This window comes from Dunckerocampus dactyliophorus, chromosome 16, assembly GCF_027744805.1.
Source record: "Dunckerocampus dactyliophorus isolate RoL2022-P2 chromosome 16, RoL_Ddac_1.1, whole genome shotgun sequence".
NCBI lineage: Eukaryota > Metazoa > Chordata > Actinopteri > Syngnathiformes > Syngnathidae > Dunckerocampus > Dunckerocampus dactyliophorus.
The window spans coordinates 9,004,817-9,025,855 of NC_072834.1; the positions used below are offsets into that span (position 1 = coordinate 9,004,817).

General features: G+C 39.4%; 1 protein-coding gene across 6 annotated transcripts in view; it reads right to left on the reverse strand.

Moving 5' to 3' along the window:
• Nucleotides 1-14,264: 14,264 nt before the first annotated feature.
• Nucleotides 14,265-21,039, reverse strand: part of gabra1 (gamma-aminobutyric acid type A receptor subunit alpha1) — a 43,401-nt gene continuing 36,626 nt past the window's right edge. For all 6 annotated transcript variants that reach the window (XM_054754667.1, XM_054754661.1, XM_054754665.1 and 3 more), the window contains one exon: nucleotides 14,265-19,899. In XM_054754667.1, the coding sequence (XP_054610642.1) occupies nucleotides 19,579-19,899 (321 nt within the window). In that variant the 3' untranslated portion in view covers nucleotides 14,265-19,578. The remainder of the gene's footprint in view (nucleotides 19,900-21,039) is intronic.

Here is a 21,039-nt window from a genome sequence, read left to right on the forward strand (position 1 = left end):
GTTTATGTATCGTATATATGTTATTGTTATGCCAACACATGCTATAATTGAATGAACTTGGTTCCCAAACGTCCAATTTGGGTCTGGAGCTGAAACAAATTGGCAAACCCTGATATACTATAACAACATACAATAGTCTCCCTGCTTGGAAAATAGGAAAATTGATATTTATGGACGTGTAATTGATGCAGAAATAAATCTTACGGCCCAAATATGCAATTGCACAGAGCAATTTAACTTTGCATTTTAATGGTTTGAGTTATTTGATATGCCGCGTAGATCATTTCCTGACTTGCTGCAGAACCAATGAGAAATGATAAGGTTGGTCTGCATGTAAATTGACATTATGGACATTTTCCTTTACATTTAATATTGCTAAATGCATGCATAATGATGGCGTCTGCTTTAAAATAACATGTCTTGTAGTATGTAGTCATTTATTAAGTTATTCATTTACATCTTGACTACAATGGTCCATACCACATGTTGCAGTTATGGTAGATGAGAAGATGTGGGTGGAGCTATGATGTGGCGTGAGGACAATTACCTGGATACATGATTTGATTTAGCGCAGCTTAAATGGGCTCACATCCTGTGAGGCACACAATGGATTTTCTTTGATGCCTTTTCTGGCCAAGTTTCAAACCTCTATCGGAGTTTTCCATCCATCCATCCATCCGTCCGGCATCTTCTTCATTCGTATCTCTTTCCCCAGTTCTCCACCTCGCTCGTCTCGCTCCATAACCGTCTCTTCTGAAGGTGCCTGTGGCAGACACTGTGAAACAGGCTCAGGAGTCACTAGAGAGGCGGAGTGAGACAGCTAGGCAAGATAGTGGTGGTCCGGTTGTGCCCTGGTGGAGGCATATCTGATGATCTGTCAATCACAGGCTATCCTTGCATGAACCTGTACTTGAGGCTCAGTGCATGCTTGGCCTTCACAATGACTCTTTGTTCAACTTTCTCCTTCTGTTGACACTGGAGTGTGTCTTCTTTCCAAACTGCAAGTCGAGCAAATAGGCTAGAATACGAGTGACTAGGGTGAATTTATGAAGATTTATGCCAGTCTTGAATATTTTGTGCCTAATCTCGGCACATACAGTCACTAAGAGCCAAAAAGTCAATCTATAACCTCATGAGAAAGATGCTCCATAAAACACAGACCCCTGCATGTGGTCTGCATAGCAACACAAAATATTTCTGACAAAAATATTACAAAATAAACTGTTTTACTTACAGTGCGAGTGTTAGGTGTGTTATTAAATAAATCAACAACAAAAGCTACGATACCGTAATCAGTAAATACCTGAAACAGCTCTGAGTGTTCCTGCACAGGCCACAAATTTGCGGTAGACTTTGTAGAGTCTGTACAGAATGTCACAATATATTTTGGAATTCACGTTTCCCCTCAATGCTGGGAGCCCCAAACCATAGCAGTACCAAGTATATAAAATAATATAATACCTCCTGTATTGTCACATTTACACTGCAATTATCCTACCATATTGCTAATGCGCAGGTTATGGGATCACTGCAGAGATGGCAGCTGTGGTAATGGTAATGATTTAATTTATTTTGAACATGCATACAGTTTACATTGAATGCTTAAGATAGCATAGCATGCTACTAGTTATCCTCCAATTCATTTCTTCTCAACTTAGCAAAGGGTTTTAAACGGAGTGGCAAAGAAGGACAAAGTAAGAAGTCAAACACCTACCACTTCCACACGGAATGGGAGGAGAACTTTTTTTCACTTTATAATGTGATACATGCCATGGCTGACTCTACGCAGTATGAAGGTAATGTAATGTCAAATCTCATCAATGTTTTGTCTTATTACTGAAACCTAGTGACCAGAATACAACATATAACTTGTCTTTCAATATTTTTGGACTAATAACAGGCCGTAGTCAACCAAAAACAGCGATAATTTATTAATTAATGAATTTTTGAAAACCTACGATGGAGTGAGGGAGCGATGTTCAAACTGCGACGTAGCGAGGGACGACTGTCCACGTACTGGAAGCAGTACAGCCAAGAGACACGCTACAAAATGAAGATAATAGACTGTTAGGAATAAATTCATATAATTTCATGGAACAAAAACAAAAATGTTGGTTATAAATGTAGGTGAGCGCGTCTGATCGTGTTTAGGTCAGCAGAGAAGGCTGTGCTGGCCCTAATGAAAACTAAAAGGAAAGAAAGTTGTTTTAGAAAGTTCTGCTATTGTATTTGTCTCATATGGCCTTAATGTATCTCGAGCTCTTCTTGAGTGTAAGTTGATTGTGTTACATCTTCTGCGTGGACAGTTTAGTTTGTTCCTCACTTATCTAATTGCTTCTCAGTGAAAGGGAGCCCCCCCCCGGCACTCTCCCACCCTGTCTCCGTCTCAACAGTACAGCGGCTTATGAAAAATTCAGGGCGATCGGAATTTTATGAGTTTAATTTTGAGCAATAATATGGAACGGATAGCGCAGCATATGCAGCGATTGTAGCAGCGACATTAGTCGGTTGGAAAGCAGCGATGATGATTACAAACATCAGAGTATTAAACGCAGCAAAGGCACATTAGTGCTGTCTGACTGACAGCACATACACACTGCATCCTATATGCATATTCAAAGGGGTAATAATGTTTCTAATAACTAGCTTTGCCTGTGATCATCCAACTATTGCAACACCTCCCTCTGCTGGATTGACTGCAGTGAGATGAGCTGATGAATAATAAAGGACGCTCCCTTCCCATCTCATCCTTTCACTCTCTTCTTTCTCAAGAGCGTCTCCTCTGCAGCAGCAGCAGCAGCAGCAGCCCATTAATAATACTCTGAGCGTTTTAAAGAGGCTTGCACCTAAATCTATTGATCTATTACGTGCTGTGAAGGCTCACATGGCCAGATGACACAATCTGGATCATATCACAAAATAATCAAAAGAATGCAAATTGGAAAGTAAATAGCCTCAGGGGGTGGGTGTCCCAAATGTCAACAACGGCAAATTAGAGTACATCAGCATTAGCAGCGAGGGTGCGGAAGCAAACCCAATCTTAGAAATAAACAATTTATTTCAAGTATTGTTTTAGGGAGTGGGTAATTGTTGCCAGTGATGGTTATTAAATGGATTTGTCCTTTAGCTGGCTCCTGTCTACTGAATCATGTCAAATCAAACAGACCTTGAATAACTGTCGACAAAAGCTGCAGAGATTTTTAGGGAAAGGGAGCCAAAGATTCATCCTTTGCCCAGCAGCACGAAAACAATGGATGCTCTCAAGTCCAAATGCAACTACAGGTCACACAATGCAGACTTTAACCACAATTTGTGGTAAAAATACATCGCACAAAGCCTCTTTCTGCTGTCGTTCATGACATCACACAAGACCTCAGTTGAGTGAGTATGAAGGGATTCATTCTGTGTGTGTGTTGACCTTTTTCTCAGACTTTTTGCACCACTTATTGCCTATGTATGAAGCGTTGTCATACTTAATGTCGGGCGAAAAATATCATATCTCAGCAAAGCATTATAGCATTATTAAGTATTAAGAATAGTTTTGCTTTTTCTTTGGCTTTTTTGCGACACTTATGCCCAAAATAGGACCTGTTGTCATTCATAACGTTGCGCAAAATTGCAGAATGCACAAGGAAAGCATCAAATTATGGGTCGTGTTGCCTTTTTTCATGAATACTGCATTTGTTTTTTCATTTTAATATGTAGTGGTTCACTTTTTTGAACACTGGAATACATCCATATAGAACATACATTGGAATACATCACATACAGTAGTACAATTCACAATTCCGCATGTCCAAAAAGTATAATCCTGCACCCTGTCCGTTTCACATCCATTCCACTACATTTGTTCACTTCCTGTATTCCAAATCTACTCTTTGCCAATTTTGAAACACATAAGAAATGATAAGGCTGTGTTACAACGTGATAGTCAAGTTGTATAATCACTGTAAATAAATTATATAACAGCCATATTAATATATAACAACTGATGAAAGCTTTAGGTCTGTCGGGACTTTACAGATATGATTTGCATGTAGGTTGTTTTGGTCACTTGACAGTTTAGCGTGTTAAAGTAATTCATTTCATTAAAATGTATTCATTTAGTTGATAAACCTTTTAACCTAAAACTCTACCGGTACAGGTAATATAGGTTTTATAACGCCGACAGTTTGACACTAGCATGGATTAATTCCATTTTCAAGAGGATACATTTTTAGTTGATGCTTGTAGTCGGTTATTGTACAAAGGTGTTATGATAAAGCTTTAAAGCCGCCTGTATTTGATGGTACTTTATCACAACAGCAACTGATGTTCACTGCTTCGGAGGAGAAGAAATGTCCATATGTTTTCATTTGCTCGCAGTCCTGCTCAGGATCCATTTGCTCTCCTCTGTGTTTGCATTTGTCTCTTGATGGATGCCGTTAGCATCGCATGCATCCTCCCCGGGGGAACTGATGTGAGATGCGTGTCAAGTCATCGTGCGCAGTCAGTCGATTGAGGCTTGATTTACCGCTTGGCACGTGCACCGTGTGTACCATCCACACATGCGCAGGGTAAGATTGAGAGTATGGAGACTGAAGGCAGGATTAATGGAGGGGGAAAAAAATCCTTAAATGTGGTTTTCCTGAATTAAATGTGGCAAAAAGCAAGATGCGTGTCACCTACACGTCCAATTAACATTTCACATGCTTGGTCACACTGTGTTCTCCTTAAGTCCTTATTTATGCTCCCGTGAAAAGCAGCTAGCCGCAAGAGGTACTGTATATACTCACTTGCTGCTGCAGAAGTCAACGTGTAACCCGCCTGCTTCGCACTGCCTGCGCCGGGGCTCGAACACAAAACCTTTCGGAATGGGAGACGAGAGCGCTGACCGTTGGGCAAACGGTCCGGGCTGCCAACCCAACGTTCAGTGCCGCTCTTAAGGCCGAGGGAGTGAGGTTTTATCAAAATACACAAATGCACTTATCAAAATGAAGGCGGAACACACTAAAGCTTCTTAAATTTGACCAACATCACACTGTCCTCAGCTTACCGTACTAAACCTCATTGCAGTTAACATCAAAGGTGACGTTTGATTTTTGTGGTCTTTTTTTGACACATAGGGCCTGATCTACTAAGATCCCGAATAACGAGTACTAAATTGAGTGAGCAAATTAAGTGAGCTGTTGCAGGTGATCTACTATGATAACAGGTGCAAAAGTGATGTGAACCGCCCTTTTTAAATGAGGATTTTGCATCTGCTACTGAATGTCACCACGGAGAGTTTGGGAGAGCACAGAGGGGACTGAGGGGGGAACAAGTTGCACATGAGTGCTGTGTATTGCAGCTATTATTCTGGGGAAGCCAGCAACTGAATAAAAGTCATGTTTTGTATCATTTACTGTGGGAACTGGACATACTTGCCCATCCTGCGTGACAGAGTGTTCAACACTTGGGACAGCTCGCCAGAGGAAGTCTGGGAGACGCTGGCTGACCCGAGCAAGGAGTTTTTCCATATGAGATATGGCGTGGCTCCTCTTTGTGGCTCAGCCCTTTTGTCATCCAGCAGCTCAAAGATGGCATTGCTGAATAGACAAGATGTCTCTTGACTATTTTTACTATGACTACTAAATTCTATGACTACTTTTATTTCTGACAGTCCAAATATATAAAAATACGTGCGCGAAAGATTCTCTCTCCGTCGTCTGTCACTGCACCTGTGCCTCCTTCTTGCCACAATGACTGCAGCCATTTGTACGTAATGCTGTGCCAGTTTGCACCTGCCTTTCAAACGTGCTAAATATAGACGCAAAAGCACAGGCCGCATTCCGTTTCGGGTTTGATAAATTGCATTGCTGGTGCTAAATGATGACGTTTGCATCCGCCTCTTGCCAGTCTTCTGCGCGTTCTGATAATCTGCAGATATTCTACATGATGGCAAACACGTGACGTTTTGCTCATTTGACAGCCGCGATCTTTGGTGCACAAGGTCAACAGGTCAGCTTTGGTTACGCTACCAAAGTTGCACATGTTTTTAGACTTGGACAGACTTTATTGCTTGGTTACAGAAGCTCAATTGCAGAAGAAAAAGACACACACTCATAAATAAATACAAATAAAAATAAATATAAATAAAGTATAATGAAACAAAACAATATAAGATAAATAAAAAGAATATAACAAACAAAATTTGTATATTAGCAAATAGTGTATAAAAATATGGTAAATACAAGTAAATTTACACTTTATACGAGGGAGGGCAGACAGTACAGTGCAATAATGTTGTGATTATCTTTTACAGGTGAGGTATTGTAGAGATGGATGGCGTGTGGAATGTCCTGTAGCATTCACTGTGGGAACGGAACTGGAGGAGCCTGTTGGAGAATGAGCTCCGCTGCCCCTCTATTGTCCGATGGAGTGGGTGGGTGGGGTTGTCCATGATGGAAAGCCGTATATATTTAGTATATATTTAGAAGTATTTATACACAGAAACTTTTAGTATATCAGGTCCTTAGTCTCAGGAAAAAGCAAAAAGACTGTTGTCATCTGATTAGTTTTTTGCAACAAGTGTTTCAGTGCCATTATTTGTCTGAAATGATTGTCAGTATCCATTTGGATGACTGAGCAGAAGTGTTTCGGTTAACCCTCCTGTCGTGTTCATCTTCCTATCCTTACGTTAGTGTTCCCGGTCATTTGACCGGTCTTAAATTAACACAAAAAACAAGAACCACCACCATTTTTTAAATGTACTACTCTCGCTGTGAACCATGTGTCAGAGTAGTGGTTAAGATGAAAAACTGTATTCCAAAAATGAACATGTAATGTGGAAGCGAAATGGAAAACCAGAGACCAAACCGGATACACCGGTTACACTAAACACCCGACGCAACGTCATGTCATCAAGAAGGCACACAATGGCTTTTCCGGCCCAGAAAGTCTGTAAACTTCATAAAAGGAGTAAAAGCAACAAAAAAAAAAATAATAATGCCCTGCTCATTTAATTCAATTTGATGCAGTTTGTGCTCTTTCAGTGGCTTCTTTCCCCCTCACAGAGTGGACGCTTTGAACGGGGCATATCACGGTAACAGGATATGATTGAATGACAATGTGTGGCTGAGCAGAAAGGAGCTCGCTAGCCTTTTGAACCTCCCAGCTTGTTAGATCACACGCATGCTGGCGATTGGTTTCGACAAAGGACATCCGCCAGGCCTTTAGAGGGAAGAAACTTTTTTTGGCGGTTTGGGGGGGGGGGGCAAATGAGGGAGAAAAAGGCAAAAGAGAGCAGAAGAGAGAGCGTAGAAGCGAGAATGAAAAACACGAGCTCGAACTGAACTTGAATCCTTCAGGGTGAAACTGTGGTCACAAGAAAAAATGAGCAGGTGAAACGGTTTGGATTCATACAGTTGAGATGACGTGAACTAAAACACACATCGGGTTGCAAAGGGAAACACTTTTTTTTGGTAAAATTACACTTACTTTGATCGGACATTTCTTGAAAATAATGACAATAAATAGAAATTGATTTGGGATAATTTATACAAACCATAGCATTTGACTTTCATTCAGTATCAGCAAATGAAGAAAAAACATGATATTGTTAATAAAACTTTAGTAATAAAAAGTAAATCTTTTATAATTAAATACCATCTATCCATCCATTTTCTATGCCGCTTATCCTCATTAGGGTCACGAGGGTATGCCTGAAGGGGTACGCGACTGTAAAACGTTCACGTCCCGTCCTCTCCTGCCTCCACTCATCGCTGTGATCACCAACAAAAATCTTGTATTTAATTTTGTTTTCGGCATGTAAAACTACAATTATGAAGTGTTTTGTGTTCATATTTTTGGGTGTCTGGGGCAGATTCATTTGATATGTACTGTATTATTTCTTATGGGGAAAATTGATTCTGTTTTTGTCCTTTTTGGTTTTCATCTGAACTTTTGGAATGGATTAATGACAAACACCGAGGTTCCAGTCCAAAAAAAAGGTAGAAGCTGTTATTTTGAGGTCATATTTTGTTGCTAGTCTATAATACATTTTGCAATTGTGCAACACTCGAGATCTATAGCACAGCAATACACTCTAGGCTGTATATTACAGAGATTTTAATGCATTTAGTGTTCTAAATGCTAATGCTATAGTCAGTTCAATAGACTTAGTAATCACTTAGGAGCTTTTGGAAATGATCAAAAATGTTCTTAAGTAACAACTCTGGGCAGACTTGTTAAGTCTCACTCTCACAATGTACTGTAAACTATACAGTATGTGTGCCTCCCCCCCTTGGGTAGTTCTCACATTAATAATCAAAGGCAATGTGAGCCAAGTAATAGTTAATAAGCAGTCTGGCAAAGAGGAAGTTGGCATTATATGAATATATTGTAATAATCATTTACAAAAGGAATCACGTGGGACGCTTGTGTCAGCTTTTATGCTTGTCATTGTTCTTTGTTCTGCCTTTTGTGTGTTCAATGTACATGTGCACACACTTGGACGTGTACGCACTTGGATGGCAACAAAGAGAAATTGGTGGCGATTTGAGTCTGCGGTGCTGTTGATGCCAAGATTTGGAGAGACAATGGTGCCAGGATAGGGAAGATAATGGACGATTTGTCTGCAAAGACAATTTGTTTCAATCCATCAGCTTCGAAACTACAATGCAGTCGCAGCTTGTTTATCACGGTTAATTGGTTCCAGACCTGTCCATGATAAGTGAATTTCCGCAAAATAGGATTCAATATTAATCAAATGAATATTTTAGTAGTTAGAGCATAGAAAACGGGCTTATGACTTTCTAAATAGATTTTTTACCATTATTAGAGCCCTGTAGACATGAAATAAGACCCATGTAGTCACCTTTACACTCCTATGATTCTTTGTTTGCACTCTATTGCACAACTGTAATGCGCACGCTACAGGATCACTGTATTCTGGTCACTAGGCGTTAGTGATGCTACATTGTTACATTGCATGTTATATTGCAGAGTCCGACACAACAACGTGAAAAAGTTCTTCTCCTACTCCGTCAAGAAGTGGTACGTTTTTGGATTCTTACTTTGCTCTTCTTCCCCACTCAGTTTCCAACCCTTTCTTAAGTGTAGATTAAATACATTCAAGAACGGTAGCTTGCTTTGCTTCAAGTGGCAGCCGTCTCCTATGTCCCTGCAGAGCTCATTTATTAATACTGAAACCTACTTAAATGAGGTAAATGAGGGACTATATTACAAAAAATAAAAAAAAAAAAATGTGGGGGTTTTTAGTACATGTTTGTGCTTTTTTTTTTGTAATGATCATATTTCTCTTGTCAACACAGTGGAACCTCGGTTAGCGCACGGCCCAGTTAGCATGTTTTTCAGTTAACGGCAAAACTTCACAGCAAAATTTTGCCTCGATTTGCATACATTTTCCAATTAGCGTACAATATGGCGCGTCTTGTCATGTCATTAATACATTGCGTGAGTCCAGCTGTGTTGTTCATGTATTTTTTGTCTTGTTAGCATCCTATTAGCCTGCTAATACATGGAAACAAGAATCGAAAGTCAGCCCCGTCACCTGTGTATGATGTCATCAGCGCTTGATTCTGTAGTTCTTCGCTACCTAACACAGTTACGCCACAAGCCTCTGCTTTACTTTTGATCACTGTTGCAAGATAAGCCACAGCGGACCAAAGGAACTTGAAAGTGGCAGCATTTTGACAAAGAAAGTGAGAAACACTATTGAATTCAAGATATAACTCGTAGCAAAACACACAGGCGGTGTCCGTGTTGATGTCGCTGCCACATCGCCGTTTTTGTCAACAATCATGTCTTCCAAGGAAGTGATGTTAAATTTTCATTTATCCCTTTCATTCATAAATTATATGCATTTTGAATTGTTTTCTGCATGTAAACCTATATTTGTAAACTATTTTTTTAAAGTGTTTTGTGCTTACATTTTTGGCTTTGGATTTACATTACATTATAAAATTGATTTGGTTAGAGTACGTTTCAGTTAGAGTCGGACCTTCTAGAACAGATTAACAATGCTAACAAATTTTTTTTTCATTCTATAGATGCTATTTTAGGGTTAAAAAGTACTGTTTAAATCGTAATTCCGTACAACTTGAGCAGATGCAGAACAAGCATGTTCAATTTCAAAGTCAAACAAAGGACATGAAAAACAACAACCTTGTCCTTTTCCCCACACAGGGAAAAAAAAAAAAAACTTACTTCCATTGGCTTCACAGCCTGAAGCAATTATCTTTTTTCTTCAGTTGCCTGCTTTGAATGACTGTTTGTGCATGCATTTATTCATTCCAATTGAAACCCAAATCACAGATGCTGATACCTGTCCCAGCAAACAGTGGAGACCTTCAAAAGGTAATTGGTAACAAAGGGAAGACAATGAAGTGACGGGACAGCACATGAGTCAAGGGGCTGGCCGGGACTAATAGAAATCTCCAGGTGTGATGATCGATTAGGAATTGAGAGCTTGGTATAAAGAGCCTTGACTGAGTCTACTCACTCATCATAGTTACAAGTACATTTGTCTATTGTGCTCAAGTCTACATGTAATACAATTCATTCTCCAAAATGGTCAATGACTTTTGGACAATCAGTTGCTAAGTCCAATCCCTGCCCCTGCAAGAGGTTCTTTTTTTTTAAACAACAGCCATGTTTTTCAACCAATTTTGCTCAAATTGCACACACATGTGCTTGTCAGTCCCCTAAAGGTGTGTGCCAAATTTCATGATGAATGGACAAAACACCCCAAAGTTACAGTGGGTGTTTTGTAGCACTGATGTCCAGTTAAAATGTCCAGTTAGCCTGATTAATGAGGTCAAACATTGGGGTTTAATAACAGCGCCACCATGTTTGTATTTGTCGGAAATGGTTTTTCCATTGTTGTCTTTTCTACAAATGACCGGTGAAAATGACCTTAGGGGCAGGTGCCGCAGTGCCACCTGTTGCTTTGGCGTGAGTGTGGGAGTCTTCTTATGCATTTGTCATGTGGACTAATGGCCTGAAATTTGGTTTGTACGGACATTTTGGACAAAAAATGTGATGCAAGAGTGCAAAAGTGACCACGAGGTAACTGTGATGTTAAGACTGCAAAATTCAGACAAAGTTACCTTCTGGGTATGTCACTGAGTCTAAAGCCTTGTTTACACTTGCATGCGTTTTGTCACCGCTGTGGTACACGATTGTGCATGCTAATGGCGTGGCAATGAGTAAATTGGTCGTAAACAGGTGTGAAGTATGTGTAAGCTGTGCAGGGCTGTGTACCAGTGCACAGAGAAAATTTGGAAATGTTAAAAATTTGTGGCACGCACAATTTCCATGAGCTAGTCGTGAACGCGCCGCAAACCTGTGCCTAAACAATGCGGGTGGTCCGTGTCAAAGTGTCTCAATGTGTGTCTCATTCACACGAATCACCTCTTGGAGCAATCGGGTGGAATTCACCAGTAATTTCTGTAGCTTCTTGGGTCTTCCGTGTGAATTTCTGTTAATAACTAATAATCGAGGAAAAGGCTTCTTGAGACGTCATCTGTACTTCTGTGAAGAAGGTGTCGGACGTTTCGCTCCTCATCCGAAGAGCTTCGTCAGCAAACTAATAAGTGCTGGTAGCTTAGGCCTTAAATACAGTAAGAGTGGGCGGAATTGGTGTGCCAACACCCTCCTCCTATTGGTTCGTTACACTAAGCCTGGGCGGAGTAGTGGTATAATCCTATCCTGTTATTAACACCAATGATGGCTACCAATCACTCTTTTCAGGACAGCGAGGTAAAGATTTTGGCCAAAGAAAACAGATGGTTTGAAAGAGGAGTAAAGGAAGCTATTTTTGTCAAACAACAGAACACATCATTGAATCAGAATGGTGGTTTGAGGTTTAATTTGGACCCTGTGTTCAGCAGGTTACTGAGACCAAAACCCACAGCTCTTAGTCTTGCAAATGAGGTGAAGGCAGGGCCGAGCCAGAACAATAGATGCTAACAAGCCAGTATCAGAGTCGTTCATACCCAATTCAGGGAGCGACACTTCCCTTTTATCGGAGGTGTTAATAACAGGATAGGATTATACCACTACTCCGCCCAGGCTTAGTGTAACGAACCAATAGGAGGAGGGTGTTGGCACACCAATTCCGCCCACTCTTACTGTATTTAAGGCCTAAGCTACCAGCACTTATTAGTTCGCTGACGAAGCTCTTCGGATGAGGAGCGAAACGTCCGACACCTTCTTCACAGAAGTACAGATGACGTCTCAAGAAGCCTTTTCCTCGATGGACAACTCCTGTACGACTGAGAGCCTACACAGACGAATAACTAATAATAACAATAATGCCCAAATCAATGTCTTCTAGTCGGCGAATTCCCTCTCCCGCACTGTCAGTGCTTTCTTTTTTGTAGTTTATGCCTTCTTCCTGCTCTTTCTCATTGTCTTTCTGCAGCTGTGAGATAATATAGACTTACCTTTCTTGTCCGCAATGAGAGCTTCTTCTCTGGAGTTCAACATCTTGTAAATAAAGGAATTAATGAAGCGAGGGGTGATGCCTGCTGTTGCGTGGCATCACGTGGGACAAATTGGAATCTAATAATGCCATGACTGCTTGACAAAACAGTACTTGACTCAGGTGTAAAATAAGCAGTGCAGGAGGGTGGCATTTCATGCCAATGTGCACCACTTTCGGTCACGAATGGCGTGCCGAGTGCGTAAACAGTGAGTAAACTAGTCTTCAACCTTTTCAGGCATGCCATCAAAATGACACGCATTGCCATGGCGAATGGACAAAGCGGAGGCAAAATGTGTGCAGGAATAAACACCGCCTTCAATCTGAGATTTTTGTCGGAGAAGTAGGCAGATAGAGCAAGAGTAAAAAAACAAAAAAACAAAAACACCTCTGGTGCTTTTCTGCCAGCAAGAACTCAGCTTTATTACATAAGGGCTTCGGAAGCTCACATGCTTCGGAGGGAAGGAGCGCACGTTCCACTGCACCTGAAGTCTCGTGGCGTTGTGGTGTAGTGTGGAGTGGGACAAAACATGGGGGATGAAGTGCCGCCTGGAGAGCAGAGCTGAGAGCGAAGAAGGCGTAACATGTATTTTTATTGCAGTATACACTGTATCTACTCAAGGGACCATACTATGAGATGAATATACTTTAAAGTAGTCAGCGTCCAGCTTGTTTCGCAGTATAGATTTGCCATAAGTCAACACAGCCATTATTGTCTAAATAGCAGGCAACACAAGTGAGTAGCAAGATAATTGTGTCTTGCCTACAGTCGAGCATATCGGTGGTAGCTTCATGGTCTAGGGCTGCATGAGTGCTGCTGGCAACTGGGAAGCTGTGGTTTAGTGAATTCCATCATGCCATGTGACACTGTGAAGCAGAGCATGATCCCCTCCCTTGGGAAAATGGGCAGCATTGCAGTTTGCCAACATGCTAACAAGCCATAGGCAGATACCATAGAAATAATATGTTGTGTTTTTAAATGTAAACACATAAAGATGTAAATACAGGGGTTTTTATTTTCACTTGTCACCCTTGTGAGTCACAGTGGGATTTCGCAACTGCCCCAGAATGCAAATGTTGTCCTTTGAGTCTGAGAATAACACCTTACATCATCCTCCATGAACCAGAAGTTAGCTCTAAATAACAAACTGACAGACAATTATGTCACACTGTGGGTTTTTTTCCCACAATTTTCTTTGAGTAATTGATTTCATGTCAATACCCGCTTTCAGCAAGAAATCCCGCAAAAGAGCCACTGCAATAACAGCAGATTATTCGCCATGCCTTTTATACCGAATCCATTGTTGCGCTTGTGTGCACTTTCACACTTCAACAGAGCAGCCGGCTTTGATGATTACTGTAAATATGCAGCGACAATTACTTTCAACACAAAAGGGCAGGAGGAGTGAGTCTTGCGGAATGCCCTTTACAGCGAGCAGCGTCACATCTCTGTTACTGCCTCGGAAGGTGAAAATTCCCACGTCGATTTTGTCGGTGCCCTTTATTTGGAGCGACACAGGAAAAATGCCAACTTGACATGCAAGCTAGTGAAACAGCTCCATGTCATGACTCTGCAAACATTTTGTGAACATTTTGTCAAACCCTACAGAGGTCTGTCTTCTTCCTATCGCAATTCTATCTTTCATGGATTTGTTAGCAAACTAATTTCCACAAAAACCCATTATGTTTTTTTCTATTTGACATTCATAAGACATGTTTTCTTTCTTTAATCATTTTGTACTCGTACTCTTCACAACACAATTTGCCAATAATTCAGCCAATAATTACACCCGTAGCCTCATTCATTTATTTCCTTTTTATTTAAAGACTAATGCAGTGAATCGGAATCTACAGGGCCATATCATAACCAAAACAAAAAAAACCCAAAACAAAACAAAAGAAAACATTTACAGGAAGTTCACCACCACCTTCATCTCCACCGACAACACATCCCAGCGGCCACTTCTATCGTGTCTGTTTCACGTGTACCATATCACCCTATATATTGCCTTATATTCCGCTTGTTTGTGCTTTAGAAAATTGTTTTTTTTTTTAGTATATCAGTGAAAATCCATATTTGCTTGGATAAAAATACAAGAAAACGACTCCAGTAATATATCTATAAGAACTAAAAGACCCAGTGTTGAAAAGCAGGTGCTGATGATGATTTGTCTTAAATAAAGCCAAAGTAAACAAAAAAAGACATATAACAAATGGGATATATACATATACACACACATATATATATATACATTTAGTCCCCTCAGGGAGTGTATGTATATACATATATATGTTTGACGAGAAGGTAAAAGTCGGAAGCTCATGATTGCACTGTATCTCATATTTAACATTCTCTATGCGGAGCGTAAAAGTGTAGCAAAATCTCATTTCTTTCTTTATACTGAATATATGTAAGATTTTCGTCCAGTCGCGGGATTCATAGACAATTTATCAAAAAATGTAACGTAACAATCAAACAAACGTTCACTTTTAGGTCAGTTGTTTTTGCATGGGCCGCGTATGGCCCATGGGTCGCAGGTTTCTCACCCCTGGTCTTGAAAAAGGAAGATCTTGTTACATTTTAGCTCCTCTTTTTCGTCTTTTCTTCAGTCATTTTATTGCACGACCCTGGAGGAAGAAAGTGCAATCAACAATGAAAGCCGTTTCCTCCCAAATCCAACGCACAAACAAAAGGACATAATCGGCTGTTTTTCTTTGACGTCACCCTGTATAGCCATGGTTTCATAAAAAAAAAAAAGCTAATGGGCGGCACAGCTGATATAAAAAGCTAAGTTTCTTTTTTAAATATATTTATTTTCTCCTTATAATAGCTTGTAAGTCTGGAACACAATGGTCGAGGAGACAAGGTTGATGGTTGGCGGTTCAAAGCTGTCCTTTGCATAGCACGAAGCCGACTACGTAAATGTAAATGTTATTGTTCATCTAAATGTGCAAAATGCATAACAATAGGTTGAGAATACAAACAATATTCATCGTCGTTTTTAAGCTAATATCTTCAATAATAGAATCAAATACTGAATGCATCATGTATTTTACATATGTATATATATATATATATATTTATATATTTATATATCTTCTTCATGATAATCGACATACATACAAGTTTATTTATGAGTATCTTTATACAACTCTTCACCCTGAACTTTGCACTTCATTGACCTTCTGCTGGTAGGATAAGTGGCCTGTAGGGGGCAGGTTCCAGAACAGTGATAACGCAAGTAAAAAGACAAAGCAACGACCATCATATGTAACTTGGCTTCCTCCCCGCATAGATGCAGCAATGAATAAATACATAAATAAAATAATAAATCAAGAACAATCTATGAGGCTTCAGGCCATGTACAATGTAGAAAAAAAAATTGCTAATCAAATCAAAATCAAAAGCAAACATTGGGGCTCTGCATGCCTGCCATCTAACATGTGAATCACATCCACTTTTGCACACAATGATATCAATCAAAAGTAAATTATACTAAATTATGAATGAAATTTAAAAATCTAAACATTGGGGCTTTGGATTCCTGCCGTGTAAAATATTGTATTTGTTAGACAAAGCAACCACATTTATAAAAAAATAAATAAAGCAAAATAAATGACACTTGATTAACTTAAAAAAAAATATTGGGTCTCTGCATGCCTGCCATGTAAAAAAAACGTCAAATTTTGCACAAAATAACTAAAAAAAAATGTAAATCATATTAAAGTAAATAAATTATATTAAATTAAATGAAATAATATTGTTTTAGACGAAGCAACTACATTTAGCAAAACACAAACCAAAATAAAGCAAAATAAAAACACACCTAACTTAAAAATAAACATTGGGACTTTGCATGTAAAATGTTCAGAAACAACTGATCTTATATCGACGCGTCAATACAAAACAAACACATTTTCAACGCAAAAAAAAGAACTGTGAATAAATAAATAAATAAATAAATAAATAAATAAATAATTGAATTTCATTAAACATTGGTTCTTTTTCCAAAAACAAAATTGCATTAAATTGAATCAAATTAAATCGAGATATATTTTCGTTCCGAGTAGATGGCAAATGCGGACAGAACTAAACTCAAATCGCTTCTACCTTTGCAGCATACAAATGACTCACTATTTGTCGACGTAAAGCTACATGGCAATCGTTCCCGCGCTAAGTGTCAACTTCAGGTCCTTTAAAAAAAGCCCTTGCTAAGAAATATTGCTACATTAACTGAATTTTAAACTGGGCCGTTCCTAATATTTGACGAGACACGACCGAGAGAACGTTTACGATACGCAAAAAGAAGAAGAAGGAAAAAAAAAGCAGGCAATGTCCAAGACGAAAGAAAAAGAAAAAGATATCCGTTCGCTTTACTATTCTCGGAAGAGGGGTTGACATCATGCTACAAAAATATATTCATTTTCATCATCCTTTCACCTCGTTCTCGTCTTTTTCCCTCTGCTGTTGCTCTCCAACAAAAGCAGCAACAAATCAATTCAAAAAGGGGCGTGTGATACTGAAGGCAGTGTAGCTGGTACTTTCTGAGTGTTAATTTTCAGATAAAAACACAAAAAAAGTGGCGAAAAAACCCCCAATAACACAAAATAACATGAAAGCTCAAGGGGACACAGTGGGTTAGAAAATGTAAGATGTAAAGCCATCACAGTTCCAATTCTTAAAATATGGAAAAGGCACTTCTCCTCCTCAGTGTGCCTCGTCCCTCTTTAGCTAACATTACAAGGTTTGGCAAACGATCCCCTACCCCCACATCCATGAAGCAATCAAAACAGGAAGTAATGCTTGTATGATGAATCGAACAAATATTTTCAGACAATTCTTTACATTCTTACGCAAGTTTTTACACATCTTTGTTGAGACTGTTTGAAAAAACAAAAATATTTGGAAGCAAAAAAACCGCAAAAGTAGAAATGAACCATGTGTTCATACCCTTTTAGTTCAACATATTGACATCGCTAACATCTGATAATATTTACAAACACTGTTCTTAATAAAAGGAAAATACATGTTATTTTCATTTCGAAGCAGAGATGACTAGATTGTTGTCCACTGAGACGTGTGTTTTATTGCTATTGCACAAATCCCCTAACATATTTAGAAGAATATGAAAATGGAGGTTTTCGGGGCGAACAAATGAAGCCTTCCGTCGATCACGATTATTATTTTTGTTTTTTAAGGATGCCCTGCCCATGCATATGCACACACACACACACACACACATACACGTGCCTTTTACCGTGTCTGTCTGTGCTTAAATAAATGACAAAATGACAAAAAGCCAGTGGGAGCTGAAAGGTACTTTTGCCAATACCAATAACCATTATGGCCATCAATACCCTAATAAGATAATGCAACCTGCTGACCATGTTCTGTCTACGTGAGCCTTTTGGCCACATTACCTAATGGCATAATTACACACTTAAACCCCAAATGATTCGTACACGACCACATCTGAAGTTATTGTTGAATGGCACATCCCTTGCTCTATACTGGCTTAGAATGCTGTAGATTATGCTAGAAGTTACCAGAATCCTTAAGAATGGTACACACATTGCATTCCTTTGTCTTCTGACACGTCCTTGTCATTTCCAGCTAGAATATACCCATTTAACATAGAAAAATGCACTTTTACTCGAAGTTCGGGCGGTGTATGAATACAGTAACGTGGGGTTTAACTGGATGGGACTGCCGTGTATTCCCACAAGTAGTTTGTAGGATATGACAAGAAAAGTAAAAACACAGTACATTGTCGATCACTCATAGTTCTGAATCCCTATTTTTAGTGAGAGTGGAGACTGGTGACCGTTCTTTAATAATCTGGGTCAAGGTTTTGAAGTCGACACATGACCATAACATGAAATCATGTGGGTTATATAACAGTAATAGGAGAATACATTGGCGCTATACTATGAAAAGCATGCATCTCCCAATGTTATGACGTTTCAAAAAAACGCAAATACAACATTTTTTTTTTAAATTTAGATTTAAAAACTACAAACAAAAGCAGGACGATACGATGCGTGCTTTTCATTGGACAAGCAGCGATATGTGTTCCTGCAGACGCGTCATGGGTCATGTCAAGTGTTAGTTACCGTGCGGTACGTTTCAAATTGTTGTTACCCAGTGAAAAACACGTAACTTCAAATTGTTCCATTTCGCACAACATTTCAATCAGACAAACAAATAGTCCGTTTGTTTTTTGGGGGTGGAGAATAAACATAATAAATGGAAGACACAAAATTGGGACATACATGTTTTCCATTGAATCAGCCTGTGAAATATACTGTAAATAAATATGGTATTGTTGCTCTCTTTATCGCCACATTTTATGACTTGTTTTCAATGCAAAAACAGAACAGTCACTTACTCTCACTGTTCATTTCGGTGAAAAGAATCAAAGTTAGGAGATACAAAACTGGGACATACCTGCTTTTCATGCGCTCGTACAAACATGTCATGAAAAATAGGCTTGACTCTGGATTGGCTGTTTGAAAACAAGTCACTCCCTGTCTTCCTTTAACAAGCTACAAGCTGAACTTCCAGTATGGTGTCACATAGAATCTTGGGCAGTAAGGGCAGGTTCTTGTCAAACTGTTGGACCTTCTCCCTCATTGGAACCACATTTGTTCTTTCACTCATTTATTCTTGTCAGTGTCAAATAGTCTGGAGACGCCCCGCTGTGTGCAAAGCACATATTCTAACTGGAACCCTGAAAATAAGAACCATGTACAAAGAAAAAGCCCTGGACGAGATTGGTCTATTTGTGGAATAGCATTCTCCTCTTGGCTATATATTTACGCTAGCATTTCTTAAAAGTGTCTTCCCGCACCTGAACAGCAACCCTCTCAAAAGTCTGTATCAATGTTATTTTTTTTTTTTTATATATTCTCATGTCTCTGTTTTGTTTTCACAAAATCTTCAAAATGTTGATAAACAGAAGCAATGCAACGACTGGGAATTCAAACCAGCATGGACATCATGTTTGTCTGAAAATAAACACATTTTCTTCTCTTTTTTTTCTTTTCGGTTGAGGAAGAATACCAAAGAAAATGAAAGTTATAGGTAGAAGTGAAAAGGAGCCAAAGATGGATTAGTGTGGAGTCACCCCCTGCAGTTTGGGCTTCTTATTCAAGTAGGTGGCCCAGTAGACCAAGTTAAAGGTTCCAAAGAGCAGAGGGAAGGCTATTCTGGCGATCCTGTCGATCTTGCTCACGCTGTTAAAGGTCTTCTTGGCCTCGGGAGGTTTGGGCTTTGGCTCCTCCTTGGGCTCAGTCGGGGGCGGCGGAGCGCTTTTGGCAATGGTGGCCAATCCAGGGTCCCTGGCAATGTTGGGAGCGAAGGCTGTAGCAGTGGCGGCCGGGTATGCTGTGGTGTTGTTCTTTTTAAGGAGAGACTCCTTCTTCTTCTTTTGCTGATTTGGTTTGTTGGAGGAGACAAAACAGTAGATAAATTACATTACATGTCGGACATGAAATCCGGAACAGGATCACGATTGGTGAAAATCGAACAAATGTTAAACACTCAACTGGAAGTCGAAGACCGCTAAGGCACAGTTCAGAAGTGGACCAAAGTTTTTAGAAAAATACATCTCTAAAATCTCACAAAACTTGGCTGACCAAATATTTTGTGAAGAAGCTGTAGGCCTAAGCAAATGCTTCAGAAGTTGACCAAAACTGGAAGGAAAAATATGCCTCGAAAGTTGCACAAAACCTTGGAATTCAAATTGCATGACGTTGGCGCCACTGATGTCGTACAATTCAGAATTCAACCAAAATTTGGGAGGAAATATGCCTTTAAGGCATTCAAATTGCTGTCATGCCCAACATTGGCGTATCTCACGTCAAAAGTTGAACACCCCAGTGTTTGTACAATTCACAAGTCAACCAAAGTGTGTGGGGGAAAAACAAGCTTCTAAATTCGAATTGCCGTCATACATAACGTCAGGATATTGCACGTCGAAAGTCGTACTTTCCAGAGTTTGCACAATTCAGAATGAGATTTTTTTTTCAAATTTTGGGGAAAAATATGCCTTTAAAGCTTAACACTTTGTAATTGTAATTGAAGTCATGCATGATATCAGCATAATGCGTGTCTTAAGATGAACATCCCAGTGTAAAATTCAAAAGTCAACCAAAGTATGAGGGGGAAAAATACGTTTATAAATTAGAATTGCTGTCATGCATAACGTCAGGATATTGGCCATGTCTTTAATTTAAAAAATTTCAGACTTCGTACAATTCAGAAGTCAAATTTTTTTTTACACATTTTGGGGAGAAGTACACCTCTAAATTTGCATTTGTAATTCTAATTGCAGTCATGCATGACATCAGAATTTTGCACATTGGAAGTCAAACTACCCAGAATTCCTACAATTTTCAAGAAAAGTCAAAACTTTGGAATTCAAATTGCTGTCATACATGATGTCCGCATACTGCGTGAAAGTCGAAAAAAAACGACCAAAATTGTGTGCAATAATATGCCTCTGAAGTCAAAAGTACTAAATAATATTAGGGCTGTCAAATGACTAAAAATTGTAATCAAATTAATCCTG